Below are 21,295 nucleotides of genomic sequence, written 5' to 3'. Positions count from 1 at the left end.
CTGGTACGTCTGGTGTACAGGTAGGCACAGCTGGTGTGCAGACTGGCATTGCTGAAATAGAGGCAGGCAAGTGCTGGCTGGCATGGCTGAAATACAGGGAGACAAGGCAAGTACGGGCAGACCGGTAATCTGAATGACGGGCACAGGGAGCCTGAGAACTAGCAAGCATGCAGACAGCTCTTTGCTCAGGTACCTCCAATCAGGTAAAAAAAAAACTCAGTTGCTTGTTATTTATGGGATGGAACTCTGGAATCGGTGGACATAATCGCAAGAAAAAAAAACACTCCAAGCAGACATTTGGGGTGTGTGCACATGTTGCGGATTCGCAGCAGTTTCTGCTGCGTTGTACAGTACCATTTAATTCAATGCAAATTGAAAACTGCAGTGCACACCTTGCGGAATTTTCTGCTATTTTAAACCCGCTGCATGTCAATTCTTTGTGCGGATTCCACAGCAGTTTGGCACCTACTCCATGACAGGTGTCAAACCGCAGTGGAAAACCACAGGCTAATCCGCAATAAATCAGTAGATAGACAAATCCACATGGAAAATTCTGCAGCAGAATCCGCAGCTTGTGCACACACCCTTAGAAACCAGAGGATGCGTAATATAAATGGTTCAAAAATAGTAAATATTATTAGAGCAATTAACAAGCATTTAAAATATGTAGAAAAGACAATTAACAACCATGAGTTGTAAGAAATTAGTATTAGACAAATGTCATATAAATGTACAAGTGGATAAGAGGAGCCCTTTAGGTACGGTATATATCATACGGTATCTCAGGCAAAGTAGGCATAATTTACAAAATAGTTATAGGGAAACATCTTACCCACACATAGAAAACACTAAGGTTGTCATCAGAACGGTTGAGAAAGTCCCCGACGCGCGCTTCACATGAGTTTAATTTTGTCTGAGTGAGGGTCTGACTTCTGTAACCATCAACAATCCCAAGGCCTGCTACTCTCTGAAAAGCTTGTGCTAAAGTGGATTTTGTTATCGCTCCCAATCAGGGGATGTATAGAAAATACAACGTGACCTCATTTTCCGCATAGCACCAGGAGGCCACTGCGCTCTGCCTTGGAACAATTGTTGGAACCTCTTCCTTGTGAGTTCCGAGCAGTTGGATTTCCACTGATTATCCAGGGAATCTGTAACCCCCTGGACGACCTTTGATCTATTGCTATGGGCATGCAGGTAATAGAATGGTTAAACCGGTCTCACCTGTATGCATCATAGCTGTGGAAAAGATCTAGAGAAATTTATTTACAATGTTATATGCTAGTGATTTCTTCCAGGGTCCAGGGCGTGCGGTACCCAGAAGAAATCACTGACTTCATTATAATGGTACCTTCTTCCATCAGCATCCCACTGACCTGTTGGGTGCTGTAATCCCAGTGCATGCGCTATGCACGCAAGTAATTACGCAAACCCTGTCCGCCATCTTATGGGCAGTGTCTGCATTTATCTTATGCGCAGGCAAGTCTCTGCTACTGCGCAGTGTCCACTGGTTTGGACCTCTCCCCATTGTCAAAATGAACAACATTTGTACCCTGGCTGCAACACTACAGCTAAATGGGAATGAATGGAGAGTTGGTCATACTCCCTGCCGATCAATTCAAATCTGTGACATTGAACATATTCAAGGTTAGCCCTGCTGTTCACATCTGACACTAGCCGCTCAAGCGCAGCATAGTGCTTTATCTTCAGTGTCATAGACTTGAATGAAGCTGGTGGGCATATGCGTAATACGCCACTGCAATCATCTCCTGTTGCCCCGTTCTTATTGTGTACACAGTACGGTACATCGGCGATAACTTGTTTATACTGATATATTCCTTGTTTTATGTTTTTGAGTAACACACTTATACATGAATGTCTCATTTCCTTTTTATAGTGGTTCCCAAATATCATGCAGTGCTGAGCTGATGGGAATTTTACAACTTTATAATGTCAAAGACATCTTGCAGAAGGAAAGTCTCTTCTGCTAAGGTAATGAGTCGATTTCTAAAGTTCTATGAATTTTTAGATTCTGCATCTTACGATCTCCTTGAACATCTCTTCGGTTTTGATAGTCTCTTTTCATCTCTCCTTAGGTAGGAGTTACCGTCGTAAATCTCTGCGTATGTGCACATAATGTGTTTTTTCAGGTGGATTTCAGCTGAAAAATCTATCATAAAATGCTCAAAAGAATAATCAAGTGCAATTAAAAAAAAAAAAAAAAAGCAAAACAAAAAGAACAAAAACTTCTGTGCATACATTCAGGCCTTTTAACCACTTCAGGTTTCTAAAACCACCACGTGGATAAAAGTGAGCTGATCATTCTTCAGTCATTTGCCACTCGGAAGACGCTCTGTACTTAACAATATATGTCTATAGGAAAGCTTTAAAGACTCCCGGGCGTTTTTTGTAGCATTCTGTCATTGTACTTAAAAATGCTAATGCTTTCTTTATTATTCAATGGAGTGAAAAGAAATGAGGAAAAAAAAAAACGATAGTTAAAAAAATGACACAAAAAAATCATGGGGGGAAAAAAGGCCAAAGCTGCCAAAACCGTCAGAAAAACGTCCAAAAAAAATCACAAAAAAAACCGCTTCAGGAGACAAATGCCAGAATTTCCTGCTGCTGATTCTGCTTGAAAAACTGGACAGGTTCGACCAAAATGTCTATTCTCCCCTAACCCCCCTTTTCTGGGGTAACACAAGCAGTCCCAGAATTAGTATGATTTGACCAATTTGCTGTCTAACATTTTGGGTTCCGTGCGGTACAATACTGATGTATATTCGCAGTTGGCTTTGATAAATGTGCCGTCCTGTTATTCTGCCTCCTGTGAAGCGTTCCATCACTTTGGAGACACTTGTGGATTAGTTCTGGTGGATGTTAGATGCTTATTATCGCACCAGATGAGTGTTGCGATCAGTGGGAAGTGGAGGACATGTCTGATGGTTGTGGTACTTTTCAGATTTGCACTGAAATACCACACACTCCTTGAAATCCACTCCCAATGTGTGATACAATTGTAGAACACATGTAACAGTGGAGTGCGTCTCTGGCGATCGAAGGCGTCGAATGCAGTTTTCATTATGAAATCCTCCTGAAATATTCCATGTATATTTGTCTTAGCGTGTCCGTTCCTTAGTAGCCTGATCTCTATAAATGACAGCACTGTAGAACGACAATATAATGATGTAATCTTACATGCGCACATTTCTGATGTGACTTGTTTCCAGATCACTGACTGGGTAGAACCCTCCTTTGAAGATTTCTTTGGCAGCTCGGATAAAGTCACCTCAAAAGCTTCTGTGACCTCTAAGCGAGGTGTTAGCAAAAGAGATGAATTCACGTTAGAGCACAAATCTCAGAACAAAAAAAGAGCAAATCCATTCTCTGCCAATCATTGTAAAGATGGAGTCGCAGCAACGTCAGGCCAGTATCAGAATGACCCGTGGATTGATAAGTACAGGCCTAATGTTCTGGTAGGTCACTCGGAAAAGGTGACGTTTTGTCATGTATTTCTTAGAGCTCATCTCAAGCAGTGACTTATTTTTTATTTGGAATAACCCTTTAGCTGCTTATGCTTACTTGTTATCTCCAGGTTTGGCCTAAAACTTTCCTTTCAGCGGCCACTATGTAATATTAAATGTTAGCTATTCAGAATAATGGCTGGCCATATGATGCATGGATGGTCTGTTATTATAAGGGCACTGCAGTCTCGCAGAAGGGTCCAAATGGAGCCTACAACTCCAATGTGTATACCTTTTAAACGTAATCTGTCAGCAGGTTTTTCCTATTTGAGCAGTATGATGTAGGGAAAGAGACCATGATTTCAACAATGTGTCACTTGCTGGACTACATGCTCTTATTATGATACAATCCCTGTTTTTTCTGCTGCAGATCTAGCAGTGCTCTGAATGCTGAGCTCTGTATAACCCTGCCGACGCAGCTTTCTGTGTACACTGTATATTAATAGAAAGCTGCCAAAAAGAGATGGGGGGGCAGCAGGGTTTTACAGAGGAGTTGACTAGAAGGCACAAGAAACCTAGTTCTGTAGTGATAATCTCCTGCTGATAAAACACTGATTTTATTGAAAGTGCAGCACACATCCTAGCAACTAGTAGATCACTTTAGTCAGGGTGCTGTCAAATTCCATAGCAAAAAAAAGTCTGACCGAGTCCCTGTTAATAAGAAATATGAAAAGGCGACAACCCATTTAATGCTCAAGGATGTCCCAATAAGTACTGCGATTCTTAAATTATATGGACAGCATCCAGGATTTTCATGAAAGCACTGTGCACTTTTTGCAGACAGAGCTTGCTGTACATAAGAAGAAAGTGGAGGAGGTTGAAACTTGGCTAAGAGCACACTCTGAGAAAAAAAAGGTTAGTCTGATTGTTTTCCATTGCTTTGTGAGGATCTGTTGTAAACTCTTTTTATGCTTATCTTCATTCTGTATACCATAGATTGTGGTCAAATTTCTTGATGTTAACTGGTTTTCCATAACTGACGTTTATTACTTGTGCAAAGGATGGGAAATAAATGGCTGATTGCAGATCATTATAATGGCGGGTTTCAGCATGACCGCTGTGAGTGGAGCAGGAGTTGAGCCTTTGACGTGTCCCTCCATTTGAACTCCTCCTCACAGCACAAACGCTCAGGACCCCCATTCTAGTGATCATTGGAGCCCCCAGAGGTCGGACATTCGTTACCTTTTCTTTATCACTAACACATCTCCATGTCTTCACAGGGCGGGTCTATTTTGTTGCTGACTGGCCCTCCTGGTTGCGGAAAGACTGCAACCATCCTAGTGCTTGCCAAAGAGATGGGCATCCAAGTCCAGGAGTGGATCAACCCTTTAATGCAAGAATATAAACAGGATGAGCCACCAGTCATTTTTGACCGAGGTAATTAAAAATATATTTAAAAGAAAAAAATGTACGCAATTTAGATTTTTAATGTTGCCATCACAGCGCCACTTACAGGGAAAAATGAGTCTGATTGTGTGAAAACTGTCAAAATAAGTGTTGTGCCAGGTCCAGTTATACATCGCATTGGTTACATGGCCAGGCCACTAATGATCAGCAATTTTGGCATAGAACATGTAGGCGATATAAAAATACAAATTATCATACCATTTCTGCCTTCTATTATAGATCCCTAGCTGTGTAATTTATCATGCAGCTTCCCTGCCTGGCAATATTGCAGGCACACACTTTGTTACATTTATTTATTTTTTTTTACAGATAGTTGTATTTTATGTTTTTTTTTTTTTTTTAAGTTATTCTTTCATGTCGGGGTCTGGATTAAAAACATTGTGCAATTTTCACACTGGCCCCTAGGTCTCATATTGCAGTGCTTTCACATTGTATTTTGTTACACGTTCGGAGGCCCTGTTGGAGCTTAACATCCAAATTCCACCTGCAAAGTGGACCTCACGATATATCACATATCTGGGCATTAAATTAAGACCTCATTGGCATTAGCTATTAACCCTCAACTTTTTACCGCACTTAAATTCTACAATAGGAACGATCAAGTCACGGAGAGCGCCTTTCTTCTCTTGGATGGGGCGCAAAAGTTTACTTAAAAGCTTCATCTTGCCTAAATTTAGTTATATATCGCAAATGCTCCTTATGAGGCTGTGTGCACACGTAGCATTCTTTTTGCGTTTTTGCTGCGTTTTTTTTAACTCACGATTTTGCCGTGAAAACTCAAAAAAACAAACAAAAAAAAACCAAAACATCCCATGCAATCCTATCGCATTCCCCACAGGCTGTGCTAATGCTGCATATTTTTCCGCGACGGAATCACATTGCGGAAAAATACGCAGCATACCCATTCTTTGTGCGGAATCGCTGGAATTCCCAGTGATGCCTTGCAACAATGACCGCGACGTCATCAAAGGTCATTGTCGCAAGGCCTCACTGGGAATGGGACTTGCCGTGAGCATCGAGAGGATTGGAAACGCTGCACGGGACGCCGGAAGGTGAGAAAAACACCATTTTCTCCTTCGCCTCATTGGGGGACACAGATACTGTGGGGTGTATGCTTCTGCCGCTAGGAGGCTGACACTAAGTGAAAAAAAAGAGGTTAGCTCCTCCTCCGCAGTATACACCCTTGCCCCTATTGCGGGCGGAAATCAGTTTTTTGCTTAGTGTCCTATGGAAGCACACACAGTCTGGATCTCTCCAGACTATTTTTTTCTAGTTTACTATGAAGATGAGACAGGGGCGACGGATCCTATTGAAAGGCTCCGATCTCCCCAAACCATCAACGGGCGAGCACGCGTTGAGTATCGTCTCCGGGTATACTTTCCCGCACCGAAGGACATATCTGGGACTTTTCCCCAGACTTCTATTTTTGTTTTTTATTTTATGAAGATGAGACAGGGGCAACGCATCCTATTGAAAGGATCCGATTTCCCCAAACCATCAACGGGCGAGCACGTGCGAGTATCCCTCCACGTATCCTTTCCCGTGACGTGGGACTTAGCCCTGTCCACCCCTAGGTATTGAAACCATGGGCTTGCACAGAGGCACATGACTAGTCTGTGCGGCCCCCACTGCTCCACCAACGCTAGATGGCGGTGCTGCAAGGTGGCGGACGGTCCCTCTCCTCACCCCCTGAAGGGGTTAGATGGAGCTAGGGTGCCTGCACCTTCCTATTTTTTTATCAAAGACACCCTCACATACCTGCGCTCAGGCTGAAGAGGATCATCGGTGAGGAGAGGGTCAGGGAGGGCTCCTGCGAAGATTTCGGGCTGGAGCCCACAGCCGCAGCGCCTCGCGGCGTCCACTAGCCATGCAAGAGAGGGGCTGGATCCGTCAGGACAGGAACACTGCGCCGGTCAGTAGCGCCACTTTTGGTACCGCGCCCCCCCACACCCCCCACACCCCGGTCGGGTAGGGGAAAAATTGAGGCCGCAGCTTCGGCCGAGCTAGGCCGCGGCCGGAAATTCCGCCCTCGGGGCCGCGTGTCACTTCCGGCAGCCCGCCCCGCACTCGGCGGCGGTAAAAATCGAGGCCCCGACTTCTGAGCACGGGCTAGGCCGCAAAGTGGGAGTACCGCCCCAGAGCGATTTTACAGGCTGGTGCGTGCCACAGATGTCGGCGTGCGATTTAAAGGAAACATCCAGGCGGGGGGGAGCAGGACTGGGGTAAGTGCTTGCCCGAGAGGCCATGCTATAGGAAAAAACGAGGGGCTACCTCTTCCCCATATCCCCAGCAGCGGACAGATACAGCATGTCCGAAAAAAGCAAAGACACACACGTTCTTTTACGCGGCATGCATCTCTTGTCGGGCTGCGTTTCCGCGGGCGCAGAGCAAGCATTTATGCGAAGCCTGCGAATCCAAACGCGCCCAGGAGCCCTCCCCTGCGACCGCGACCAATGTGTCAAATCCCCCGGAGTGGGCCCGATCACTGTCACAGTACATGGCGTCACTTGCGAGAGCAATAGAATCCCTTCAAGCCCCAGATAGGGGCAGGGACAGTGTCTCGCCGCCTTTAGAGGGAACCTCTACCTCACAGGAGCCTCCGGCCTGCAGGGGCCGCCCTCACTCCAGGCAGACCCGGGGGAAACAAATCCACACGGTGTCGCCCAGTCCATCCGGTGCCTTCGGCATCCGTAGGATCTGCTTCTCGCTCCCCGTCACCGGTGGTTGATAGCGAGCAGACCTCAGATTGCGACTCAGACGAGCCCATTGACCTGGACACTCCAGAGTCACGTGAAACAGTGGACAGCCTCATAGAAGCCATCAGTCAGTCAGTCAGACCCTGGGGATTGAGGATGATACAGCAGCGGCTACGGGGCATAAACTGGCATGTAAACGAGTGAAGCGGCCGCACAGAATTTTTTCCTCTCACCCTGAGTTTGAGGACATAGTGCAGCGGCACAGAGAACGTCCAAAACTGCATTTTTCTCAGGTTAAAGGGCACTCGAAACGCGTTATCCGTTTGCTCCGGACCTCCATAAACAATGGATGGAATCCCTGATAGTGGAGCCTCCGGTTTCACGCCTGGCCACTAAGACCCTGTTATCTGTCCCTAGGGTTTACTCGATTAAAGATCCCACGGACTGCCTTATTGAGAGCCTAGCTCGTTCATTATATGAGGCGTCAGGGTCTGCACTCGCTCCCTCGTTCGCAGCAACTTGGGTAGCCAAGGCTATGATATCATAGTCAGAAACATTAAACAAGGTCGCGCAGGAGCAGGATCTACCTGCAGAGATCTCGGAGGTCACATGTCAGATGACGATAGCCGGAGATTATGTATTGAATGCGTCTTTGGATGCGGCCAATTGTTCAACACTTGCTGCCGCTAATGCAATCTCTATCTGAAGAGCCCTATGGTTGAGGACATGGTGGGCCGGGCGTGACGGCATTGGTCAGGTGGCGGCCGCTAAGCAGCCTGAGCCTGGTCCGGGACCCGAATAGGAGACCGGTCCGGGGTCATGCGTTAAAAGACTCCGGGTGGACTACGGGGCCCAATTCCGCCACCTCAGGCCACCCCAATCAGGATAGGGAGCGGCAGGTCATATAGAGCCAACTCATTGGGGAGAATACGTGCTCAATAGGCCAGATCGAGGGGACCCAGATCCTAAGGATCATCGGCCAAATGACTCTAGGTCTTTACCAGACGACACCAGCAAAGTGGGCGGCCGCCTACTCTGTTTTCACCACGTCTGGGCCAACATCGCTCACGACTCATGGGTAAAAGAATTGGTGTCCTCAGGTTACAAAATAGAATTTGTCAGATACCCTCCAAGATGGTTTTTTCTTTCCCGGCTTCCCAGGGAGGATACCCAGGTAAGGGCTCTATTGGGAGCCATCAAGTCGCTCCTGCACAACGGAGTCATTGTTCCAGTGCCGGAACACGGAAGAGCTCAGGGGTTTTATTCCAAACTTTTTTGCGGTTCCCAAAAAGGACGGGTCTGTTAGGCCTGTTTTTGGACCTAAAGCTTCTGAACAAATTCATCAGGATCAGACCTTTCCGGATGGAGTCTCCGTTCAGTCATAGCGGTCAAGGAGCATTGAGAATACTTGGCCTCAATTGACAGCCAGGACGCATTTCTGCATATTCCCATTTTTTCCTCCTCATCAGAGGCGGCTACGCTTCGCCATCAGCGTACAGCATTTTCGGTTCGTAGCGCTACCCTTCGGGCTAGCCACGGCTCCCAGAGTGTTCACAAAAGTTATGGCAATTGTCAGGGCCACACTGCATTCTTGAGGCATAGTCGTCTTGCCTTATCTGGACGACCTCTTGGTCAAGGGCCCGTCAATATGGGCATGTGAGGAAGGTGTCAACATCACGCTAGATACTCTTGCCGCTTAGATGGTTGGTCAATGCAAAGAAATCATCCCTTGTGCCAGCTCAGAGGATCTCCTTCCTAGGAATGATCTTCGACACTTGCTGAAGGTTGATAATTCTCCCTCAGGAAAGGGCGCTAGTCTCCGGCAGGGAGTCCGGACACTACGCCAACCAGTCCCTCATACCATCCGATCCGCGATGAGGATCCTAGGGAAAATGGTGGCAGCAATCGAAGCGATAACTTTCGTCCAGTTCCATCCTTCACCCCCTGCAGCACGCCTCGTGTCAGCCTGGGACAAGAATCCTTTCACGCTCGATCGGCGGTGCAAACTGTCCTCTCAAGTCCGGCAGTCGCTCGGATGGTGGATAACCAGTTCCTCTCTGGCCTAGGGGAAACTTTCCCCCCATGTCATGGGCTCATAATGACAATCGACGTCAGTCTCCTCGGTTGGGGAGCGGTGTTTCGACACCACACAACCCAGAAACGGTGGTCGCCACAGGAGGCACGCCTCCCGATCAACTTATTGGGGATACGAGCAATTCGGCTGGCTCTGCAGAAGTTTCATCACTTTCTAGCAGGCCGCCCCGTCCGGATTCCATCGGACATCGCCACGGCGGTGGTTTACATAATTTTGTCATGGGGGCGCCCGCAGCAGAACAACCATGCGCGAGGTGGAGCATGTTCTTCAGTGGGCCGAAGCAAACCACTCGGTGATTTCGGCTGTCCACATCCCGGGCGTGGAAAATTGGGCGGCAGACTTCCTCGGGCTGCAGACTTCCTCAGCCGGCAGGGTCTTGCATCTGGAGAGTGGTCTCTACATCCCAAAGTTCTTCAACAGATTTGTCAACTGTGGGGAGCTCCGGATGTGGACCTGACGGCTTCCAGAGTGAATGCCAAGGTGCCCACATATGTCGCTCGGGCCAGGGACCCGCAGGCATTCGCAGTGGACGCGTTGGTTCTGCCATGGAACCAGTTTCGCCTCCCATATCTATTTCCCCCACTGTCACTACTCCCGAGAGTCAGCAAAGGGATCAAGACTGAAGTGGGGCCGGCGATTCTGCTGGCCCTCGTCGAGCGTGGTACGCAGATCTAAGGCAGCTGCTCGCCGATGTTCCTGGGCGCCTGCTAGAGCGCCCAGATCTACCGTCTCAAGGGCTAATTTGCCACCCGAACTCAGGGACCCTGTGTTTGATGGCAGGGCCGTTGAATCTTGGATTCTAACCCAGGCAGGGTTCGGGAGCAAGGTGGTCGCTACAACGATTAGCGCCCGGAGACCTGCTTCAGCATGAATTTACCACCACACCTGGAAGGTGTTCTTTGTTTGATGTCGAGGCCGCGGTGTTTCTCCGCTAAGATTCTCGATCTCCAGCATCTTGCTTTTTCTCCAGTCGGGCTCAGAGAGCCCGGATAGCTCAGTCGGTAGAGCATTAGACTCGGGCTTTGCCCCAGGTTTCCGCAGGAGACAAATGTCGGCCTTATCCGTCCTGTTCCAGTGCAGGGTTGCTACCAATTTGCAGGGTTGCTACCAATTTGCAGGTGAAAACTTTTCATCCGGGGAGTGTCCCACTTGATACCTCCCTATATGGCGCCGATGGACGCCTGGGTTCTTAACATAGTCCTAAGTGTTCTGCAGGAAGCTCCATTGGAACTGCTTCAGGATATCGCTTTGAGGTACCTTTCCTGGAAAGTTGTTCCCTTAGTGGCCATCACTTCTATCAGGCGGGTTTCAGAGCTGGCGGCTCTATGCTGCCGAGCTCCGTTCCTCACTTTCCATAGGTATAAGGTGGTCCTCAGACCAGCCCCTCCTTTTCTGCCGAAGGTCGTGTCCTCTTTTTCACATCAATGAAGATGTTGTTTTGCCTTCATTTTGTCCAGCACCGGTGCACCGTGTGGAAGAAGGCTCTTCACACGTTAGACCTTGTAAGAGCCCTCCGGAGGTATGTGTCGCGGACAGCACCCTTTACTCAGACGGACACGCTGTTCGTGCTTCCTGAAGAACGCAGGAAGGGACTCGCTGCCTCAAAGTCGACCATAGCCAGATGGATTCGTTTGACTATTCAGGAGTCCTACTGCATTAGAGGCACGCCGATTCCAGCAGGGATCAGAGAGCACTCTACCCGGGCGGTGGGCGCCTCTTGGGCGCTTCGGCATCAGGCTTCGACGGAACAGGTTTGCAAGGCAGCAACCTAGTCCAGCCTGCATATATTTGCCAAACATAATATCCATGCTCAGGCCTCGGCCGATGCAAGCCTGGGTAGAAGGATTCTCCAAGCAACGGTGGCGCACCTTTAATCAGGAGGTGCATGTAGCTTGGATCGGTGAGTCAATCTCCCACCCAGGGACTGCTTTAGGACGTCCCACAGTATCTGTGTCCCCCAATGAGGCGAAGGAGAAACATGGATTTTTGTGAGTACTCACCGTAAAATCCTTTTCTCCAAGATCCTCATTGGGGGACACAGCACCCACCCTATTAGCCAGTTGGCTCTTGTTTAAATGAATATGTGTTTACTTATTTGATATAAGGGTGGTGTTTTCCTTTGGACATGTTGTACCTGTATTAAGGCCGATTTGTTGTCCTCCTACTGCTTTGGCACCAAACTGGTTTCCGCCCGCAATAGGGGTGAGGGTGTATACTGCGGAGGAGGAGCTAACCTCTTTTTTTTCACTTAGTGTCAGCCTCCTAGCGGCAGAAGCATACACCCCACAATATCTGTGTCCCCCAATGAGCGTCTCGGAGAAAAGGATTTTACGGTGAGTACTCACAAAAATCCATGTTTTTATTTTTTTAATTATTTTTAACTTAATATCTTTTTTACTACTGATGCCTCATAGGCAGCCTCGATAGTAAAAAGTAGGTCACACTCGTCAAACACTGTTTGACGAGTGTGACCAACCTGTCAATCAGTTTTCCAAGCAATGCTACAGATCGCTTGAAAAACGCTAGAATTCTGCAAGCTAATTACGCTTGCAAAACGCTAGTTAAAACGCGGGAATTATACATGCGGAATTCTAGCGTATTTCTCTGGCACGGAGTTGCGGAATTCCCGCGGCAATTCCGCAACGTGTGCACATAGCCTAAAAGTCCCAGTTACATTCTTCCATAAAGTACACACCATATTTGGGAGATACATTTGGAAGGGATCAAAGCCTAGGCTCAGCTTTAATACTCTCTCACTGCCTAGAACAAAAGGGGAATGGGAGTACCTGACCCACGAAAATACCACACAGCAGCAATCCTGTCTGTGATTGTTGATTTGGTGAGAAGCCTTAAGCCCTTAATGTCCAATGACGGACACAGTCTGTCATTGGACTTCTCCCCTGCTTTGATGAGGGCTCCGGCGCTGAGCCCGTAACAAAGCCGGGACATGTCAGCTGTTTTGAACAGCTGACATGTGCCCGCAATAGGCGCAGGTGGAATCGCTGACAACGGCGTTTAACCAGACCGGAAATGAGGTCATGCGTTGGCATAACAACCAGAGGTCTCTTGGAGACCTCTATGATTGTTGATGCTGCTTTGCTATGAGCACCACCCGGTGACTGGCGCTCATAGCTATGCAATAATTCTGCTACATATAGGCGATCTAATTTCGGAATAAATTCTTGTATTTTTGTGCGCTGCCAGATAAAATCACTAATCCAGTGTTTAGGAGAAAGATTAATCCATTTATTTCCCAACGCGTTTCGAAATGTATACCATTTCTTCTTCAGGGGATGACACATGAAGAAGAAATGGTATACATTTCGAAACGCGTTGGGAAATAAATGGATTAATCTTTCTCCTAAACACTGGATTAGTGATTTTATCTGGTAGCGCACAAAAATCCAAGAATTTATTCCGAAATCTGATGTTGAAGCGGTCGCAGAGTTGACCTTTGGATGTGCAGCAAGCAGATTACTGATCCTAATCCTTTAATCTCTCCTAAAAAGGGTGAGTAAATTCTAATTTATCTTTTCTGCAATAACCCGGATAAGACCCTATTGCGCTTTTCTTGTTCCTTTAGCTATATCGCAATATAGGCGATCTACTCATCGCCTATATGTAGCAGAGCCGATCAAGTATGGTATGCTTCTAGCCTCCCATGGAGGCTATTGAAGCATGACAAAATTAAAAAAAAAAGTATTTCTCGTTCGCCTTATTGGGGGACACAGAGACCATGGGTGTATGCTGCTGCCACTAGGAGGCTGACACTATGCACAAAAAAAGGTTAGCTCCTCCTCCGCAGTATACACCCCACCAACCGGCAGGAATTTCCTCAGTTTAGCTTAGTGTCAGTAGGAGGTGGACACGGGTCTTTCATTAGACCCATATCTACCTCGATGTGCGTCGTTCCTTTTCAGGTTTTCCGGAGGGATACAGAGTGAATAGTCACATCTGTAGTCCCACAAAGAGACTATGAGTACGGCGTGTACTGCCACCCCGTATCCTCATAGCTCTCCGCAGCAGGACCAGGAGCTTTGCACAGGTGCGTGCCAGCTATACGGATGGTCCTTGCCCCCCCGCCTCCCACCCACTCGCCTACCAGAGCCTGTCGGTCGGACGAGGTGCGGACACGGGGGGAAAATAGACTCAGATAGCGTTGGATTTACAAGGTACCTTTATTGAAGACACCACTGGAGGATTCTTCGGAGCGGCACAGGGCAGTGCCGCAGGGTCCTCAGCTGCCTGCGCCTCCTCCACATGCCAGGCCCCGGCTGCGGTGCGGGCCTTGTTCTCCCCGCCCCCGCCCTTATGCGGGCTTATCCTGAGGGCTTTGTTCGGGCGGTGGTTTCTTCTTGGGTGGCCGTGGCAGCACTGCAGGACTTCCGCGCCGCCCCGCGCTGACAGGCGGCCGCCGATACTAATTTAGTCCCCGGCTTCATTTCGGGCCTACTCGGCCGTCGCGGCCACGCCCCCCGCCCTCTGTTATAGGCGGGCTGCTCTCCCGCCCGTTCTAGGACCACCCACCCTCCTAGTCTGTAGCTGGGCAGCGGGCGGTCTTCTCTCCGGGTCTGGCGGCTAGCTCCGCCCTTCTTCATCTTTTCTCCTGAACCGCGCGTTCCTTTTACCTCAGGCTGCCGCCATCTTTGCAGCCTGTCAGCCGGACGCCTTTGAAGACACCGGGCAGCGGAAAGGGGTTCCTCGTTATCCTCTACTGCGGCCCTGCATCTCAGACGAGCTGGGCACATCGCCTTTCGGGCCACCGGACTGTGAGTAGCTCTGTAACTGCAGACTGACACCCTCCTCTGCCCTCTTTCCCTCAACCTTCCGGCTTCTCCTCGGGGTTCTTTCTTCTTTTCTTTCATTATGTCTAACCGCAAACCGGAACGTGCCCGTCCGCCAGCACAGAGAGCTTTCCCACTCCTCTCGGTTTAGACTGCAGTAATCCCATTCAGCCGATGCCGTCCAGGAACCATCTATTGCCCCTCGTGAGTGTGAACCCCCCCATTCCTGGCTAGGCCTCTTCTCTATCACAATCAGTGGCGGACCTCACCAGGGTGTCTCAGTCCCTAGTGGCCGTTCTTGATAAGTTACCCCTGGACACTTCTGCAGGGTCCAGCAGGTCGCAAGGGGTTCCATCTGAGCCAGCCAGCAGAAGCCGCAAAAGACCCAGGCAGGATCTCCGGCCGGAATCCTCTCCTGACCTGGTCTCTCCACATAGTCCTTCCCAGCAGTCGCCTTCCCGTGCCTCCTCACCCGAGTCAGGTGAAGCGTTCTCGGATGCGTCATCCGAAGAGATTTTAGAGCTGGATTCGGACCAGGACGCAGACATGAAGGTTACGGTACAGAACATCATTGCTGCGATTAACCACACCTTCGAAATACAGACTCCCCTGCGAAACGCTCAGATCAGGAGGTTTCAGACGGGCAGAAACATCTTCCAGAGTCTTCGTCTCCCACTCTGAGTTTGGCAAGATTCTTACCAGGGAGAGAGAGAAAATCCGACCAAACGCTTTCAAAGAGGGAAGCGTCTCAGCGTGCTCTATCCATTTTCAAAGAGCTCACCGACAACTGGTTGGCTTCCCCCTCTGTAGATGCTCCCGTGTCCAGACTATCTTAACAACACGGTCCTTCCGATTTCAGGTGTGGCGTCGCTAAAGGGATTCTAATGACAGAATTATAGAATCCCTAGCAAAGTCAGTATTCGAAGCGGCTGCGGCGGCGCTAAGCCCAGCCTTCGCTTCATCTTGGGTAGCAAAGGCCATAGCTACTTGGGCAGAGGATCTCCGCAAGGGCATCCTAGATAAAGCCCAACCGGAGCAATCGGCCGAACTGGCTAACCAGATCTCCCATGCAGGGGATTATCTGCTCTCTGCCTCCTTGGATGCCGCATCTTGCGCGGCTCAGGCGTCCAGCGACGTGATGACAATCCGGCGTACAATTTGGCTCAAGGCTTGGCAGGCGGATTTGTCTTCAAAAAGGTCCCTTACCAATCTGCCTTTTCAGGGAGCGCGTCTCTTTGGATCCCAGCTGGACCAGATTATTAGGGATACCACTGGAGGCACAAGTTCCCTCCTCCCTCAGTCCAAGCCTCGTAGGCCTCCGCTAAGGCGTCAGTTTCGGCCCTTTCGGTCTATCAACAGAGGCCGCAAGCACGCCAGGATAGAAAGAAGGTTTCCTTCAGACCCACTCCCTCCTGGCTATCTCACTCATCCCAGGGCAGATCCTCCAGGTCCAGATCTGGTCGGTCCACATCAGCATGACTATCAAAGAAGTCCCGAGGGTCCTTCCCAACTGGGCGGTCGACTCCTTTTCTACAGAGACGTCTGGCTTGCCTCAGTATAGGATGCTTGGGTCAGGGAAGTTGTATCCCCAGGATACAAGATAGTTTGTTTCTCATCCCCGGGATTGTTTCTTCGAGTCCTTCCAAAAGACCCTGCCTTAGTCTGGGTTTCTTCGCATCCATCACCTCTCTCCTCAGTTCCGGGGTGATTTTGCCCGCTCCCGAATCAGAACGTTTCACAGGGTTTTATTCAAACCTGTTTGTAGTGCCGAAAAAAAGATGGTGCAGTTCGTCCCATCCTGGATCTCAAGTTACTGAACAAGAGGGTCCGATTGCGTCATTTCAGGATGGAGTCTCTTCGGTCGGTAATCGCTTCCATGGAGGCGCAGGAGTTCATATGTTCAATAGACATTCAAGATGCCTATCTACATGTTCCCACCTTTCCCGGGCTCGCAACCGCACCCAGAGTTTTTACAAAGATCATGGCGGCGTTGATGGCCTTGTTGAGGATCAGAGGTCTCGTTCTTTTTCCGTACCTCGACGACATTCTGATCAAAGCGATTCCCTTTGCTCAATTTCACTCCAGACCCCTCCAACAGGCCATCCTGTCTCGGTGGAACAGGTCTGTTCTTTCCCTGGATCGTCCAATTCGCCTTTCATACCAGGTCAGGCAGTCTCTCATTTGGTGGCGAACGTCACCTCTCATTGCCCTAGGATGGTCATTCCTTCTCATTCACTGGCAGATTGTGACAACGGATGCCAGCCTCCTCGGCTGGGGGGCAATATTTCGCAATCACACTGTTCAGGGTCTGTGGTCGACTAGAGACAGCTCTGCCGATCAACGTCGTCGAGATACGGGTTATCTATCTGTCTCTCGTTCACTGGGAGAGACTTCTCAGGGGCCTGCCAATCCGTATTCAGACAGACTGCCACAGCGGTGGCAGATATCAACCACCAGGGGGGGACTCGGAGTGCCTCAGCCCTAGCGGAAGTGTCCAAAATTCTTCACTCGGCAGAGTTTTCAGTTCCAACAATATCCGCGGTGCACATTCCCGGCATGGACAACTGGGCCGCCGATTTTCTCAGCCGCGGGGGTCCCGCGGCGGGAGAGTGGTCCTTACATCCGGATGTATTTCATCAGCTTTGCCGTCGTTCGGGAACTCCGGACGTTGACCTGCTGGCGTCTCGCCTCAACAGGAAAGTCCCACAGTTTGTATCCAGGGCTCGAGATCCTCTTGCCAGGGGCGCCGATGCTCTGACCATTCTTTGGTATTAGTTTGAGCTCCCCTACCTGTTCCCTCCCCTTCCCCTTCTTCCCAAGCTGTTCAAGAAAATCAAAGCAGAAGGAAGTCCAGTCATCCTCATCGCCCCGAATTGGCCCAGAAGGTCTTGGTTCGCGGACATCGTCAACCTTCTCGCGGACGCGGCCTGGAAGGTTCCAGACAGGGCAGATCTGCTGTCTCAGGGCCCGATTTGCCACCTCAATTCTCGGCCGCTCATTTTGACGGCGTGGCTATTGAGACCAAGGTTTTGAAACGATCAGGTTATTCATACCATGATCCGGGCCAGAAAGCCTATTTCACTTGGTGTGAGGCCAATAACATTCCACCCATGTCATTTTCTCCCCCTTCTGTCCTGGCGTTTCTTCAGGCAGGCCTTGATGCGGGCCTTGCCCTCAGCTCTTTAAAAGGTCAAGTCTCGGCGCTATCCATTTTGTTCCAGAAGACATTGGCCTCCTGTCCTCAGGTCAAGACCTTCCTTCAGGGAGTGGCTCATGCGGCTCCTCCTACCATGCGCCCGTATATCCATTGGATCTTAATCTGGTTCTCGAGGTTCTGCAAGGTCCTCCCTTTGAACCTCTCAGGGAAGTTTCCCTATCTCTCCCTTCATGGACAGTAGCCTTCCTAGTAGCAGTCACCTCCATCCGGCGCGTGTCGGAATTGGCGGCCATTCCTTGTCGTTCCCCTTTCTTGGTGCTCCACCAGGACAAGGTAGTTCTACGGACTCCACCTTCTTTCCTTCCTAAGGTGGTGTCCACTGTCCACCTGGATGAGGATATTGTTCTCTTGTCCGGGTCCAACTCACCCTCGGGAGCGCTCCTTGAACAACTTGGACTTGGTCAGGGCAAAGAAGGTCTACCTAGCTAGAACGACTCGTTTGAGGAAGTCAGACTCTCTTTTCATCATTCCAGATGGGGCGCGGAAAGGTCAGCCGGCCTCCAAAGCTACTATTGCTCGCTGGATCAGGTCGGCAATTTTGGAGGCCTACCGGATCAAGCATCGAGTGGCCCCTCCGGGAATTAGAGCTCACTCTACCCGGGCAGTGGGTGCCTCCTGGGCGGTGCGCCACAGAGCTTCCGCGCTGCAACTTTGCAAAGCTGCAACCTGGTCATCTGTTCACACGTTTGTGACATTCTACAATGGCGGACGCCAGCCTAGGTAGAAGGATTCTGCAGGCAGTGGTGGTGAGTCCACTGGCCTGATGGAAGTTTGTTTCCCACCCCAGGGACTGCTTTGGGACGTCCCATGGTCTCTGTGTCCCCCAATAAGGCGAACGAGAAAACAGGATTTTTGGGTTGCTTACCGTAAAATCTGTTTCTCGGAGCCTTCATTGGGGGACACAGCACCCTCCCATGTTCTACAACTCCTGTTCTTATGTTGTTGGTTATGTACAGTTGTCTGTTCTGTTTCAATCTATTGTTACTTCTCCTACTGCTTTCTCACTAACTGAGGAAATTCCTGCCGGTTGGTGGGGTGTATACTGCGGAGGAGGAGCTAACCTTTTTTTGTGCATAGTGTGAGCCTCCTAGTGGCAGCAGCATGCACCCATGGTCTCTGTGTCCCCCAATGAAGGCTCCGAGAAACAGATTTTACGGTAAGCAACCCAAAAATCCTGTTTTTAAAAAAATAAAAATAAAAGTTCAAATCACCTCCCCTTTTGCCCTATTCAAAATAAAACAATAAAAAAAAAAATTACATATACACATATTAGGTATCGCCGCGTTCAGAATCGCCCGATCTATCAATAAAAAAAAACAAAAACGCATTAACCCGATCGCTAAACTGCGTAGCGAGAAAAAAAATCAAAACCCCAGAATTACGTTTTTTTGATCTCTGTGACAATGCATTAAAATGCAATAATGGGCGATCAAAAGAACGTATCTGCATAAAAGTGGTATCGTTAAAAATGTCAGCTCGGCACGAAAAAAATAAGCCCTCACCCGTCCCCAGATCACGAAAAATGGAGACGCTACGGGTCTCGGAAAATGGTGTTCTTTTTTGTTTTGTTTTTTTTTTAGCAAACCTTGGATTTTTTTTCACCACTTAGATAAAAAAGAACCTAGACATGTTTGGCGTCTATGAACTCATAATAGAAAGAACACCGTGAGCACAACTCAAGATGGTGCTAAGGTTAGGTTCCCAAACCGTTAAATCAACAAATATGAACCTAGCACTCAACTTAAAGGTATTTGTAAGGCGGTTTATTGTAGTACACGAAAAAAGACGTTTCGGTCAATGTGACCTTCTTCAGTTACGTGTGGTATATAGATTGTGTAGAGAGAGATTGCCGGTGGACACCGCATCTGGAGGCACGTTTGCCCCTCTCCTATATACTGACAAGCTCATTACCTTAGAGAGATCATTCTCCTCAATGCCTAAAGCACCATCGTCCTTTCTGATAGATGCCTATAAGCTCTACACAATCTATATACCACACGTAACTGAAGAAGGTCACATTGACCGAAACGTCTTTTTTCGTGTACTACAATAAACCGCCTTACAAATACCTTTAAGTTGAGTGCTAGGTTCATATTTGTTGTATGAACTCGTAATGACCTGGAGAATCATAATGGTGGGTCAGTTTTAGCATTTATTGAACCTAGCAAAAAAAGCCAAGCAAAAAACAAGTGCGGGATTGCACTTTTTTTTGCAATTTCACCGCACTTGGAATTTTTTTCCCGTTTTGTAGTACACGACATGGTAAAATCAATGGTGTTGTTCAAAAGTTCAACTCGTCCCGCAAAAAATAAGCCCTCACATGGCCATATTGACGGAAAAATAAAAAAGTTATGGCTCTGGGAAGAAAGGGAGCGAAAAACAAAAACGCAAAAATGAAAATAACCCCGGTCCTTAAGGGGTTAAACATAAATTGTGGCCAAAAATAGCGGACGACTCAATGCCAATACCTATCAATACTGCACTCCATGCATCCAAAGAGTTTATACATAAGCTAGAAATCCCAAACGCAATTTCCAGACATATTGTACACGCTTGGGCTAATCACTCCAATTCCACTCCTATCACCATTAGCCAGGGTTATGGATCTACCAGGGCTCTACCTAAACCAAACTCGAACAAAGTCAGCAGACTTCCTTCACACGATCAGAAATGGAGTAGAGTCACTCTTTGTGGATGGTTCACTTCCCTCGGAGATACAGGCCAATTTTCATGAGCACCCGATCAATTTTCTCCATTTCTCCAGGCTTAAAAAGCTATAAATTCTTATCTGCAAGCTGGTGTCCCAACCAGGGAGCAAACTGTCTTTGAAACAGTGCTAACACAACTTAAACAACCAAGGGGCGTCCTGACCAAGATGTATCAGTCCCTTTTATCTGAATCTATCCCTTTAAGGCAAGATTATATACCTGTGGAGAGATCTAAAAATGGCAGTTTGGAGAAGGCACCCTTCATATATCAGAGACCTGGAGCAGTTTGCCAAAGAAGAATGGTCTAAAATTCCAGCAGAGCATTGTAAGAAACTCACTGATGGTTACCGGAAACGGTTGGTCGCAGTTTTTTTGGCTAAAGGTTGTGCAACCAAGTATTAGTATCTGGCCCATTTTTGGAGTTTTGTGTGAAATGATCAATGTTTTGCTTTTTGCTTCATTCTCTTTTGTGTTTTTTCATTTAAGACAAATTAAGTGAAGATCATAATACCAAAGAATTTGTGTTTGCAATCATTTTCAGGAAGAAACTGAGTATTATCTGACAGAATTGCAGGGGTGTCAGTACTTTTGGCCACAGCTGTAGCTGCATATGCACACTACTCCCATGACAAATTTAGAAGATTCTGGGCTCCATGGATGGCATTTAGGAAATCCAAGGAATATATAGATTTAGTAGGGAGACAGACCTCCACGCAGATGTGATGGTCGTGTAAACTCGAAAAGGATTTAACAACACAATTAATGATTACTTCACACTACAATACAATGCTAGACCTCCTCTCGGACTCATTCAGACATTGCGTGACCCGCCAACTCTACCATCCACCCTCCTGCTGGAGGGCT

General features: G+C 48.4%; 1 protein-coding gene across 2 annotated transcripts in view; it reads left to right on the top strand.

Moving 5' to 3' along the window:
* The window catches only part of RAD17 (RAD17 checkpoint clamp loader component), a 58,428-nt gene that overhangs the window by 1,274 nt on the left and 35,859 nt on the right, over nucleotides 1–21,295 (top strand). For both annotated transcript variants that reach the window (XM_073584023.1, XM_073584022.1), the window contains exons 2-5: nucleotides 1,898–1,992; nucleotides 3,231–3,476; nucleotides 4,305–4,379; nucleotides 4,745–4,901. In XM_073584023.1, the coding sequence (XP_073440124.1) occupies nucleotides 1,951–1,992; nucleotides 3,231–3,476; nucleotides 4,305–4,379; nucleotides 4,745–4,901 (520 nt within the window). In that variant the 5' untranslated portion in view covers nucleotides 1,898–1,950. The remainder of the gene's footprint in view (nucleotides 1–1,897; nucleotides 1,993–3,230; nucleotides 3,477–4,304; nucleotides 4,380–4,744; nucleotides 4,902–21,295) is intronic.

This window comes from Dendrobates tinctorius, unplaced genomic scaffold (genome assembly GCF_039654945.1).
Source record: "Dendrobates tinctorius isolate UK_male_01 unplaced genomic scaffold, ASM3965494v1 ptg000083l, whole genome shotgun sequence".
Lineage (NCBI taxonomy): Eukaryota > Metazoa > Chordata > Amphibia > Anura > Dendrobatidae > Dendrobates > Dendrobates tinctorius.
The sequence above is the reverse complement of the archived record's forward strand: the minus strand, read 5'-3'. Positions and strand labels throughout refer to the sequence as shown.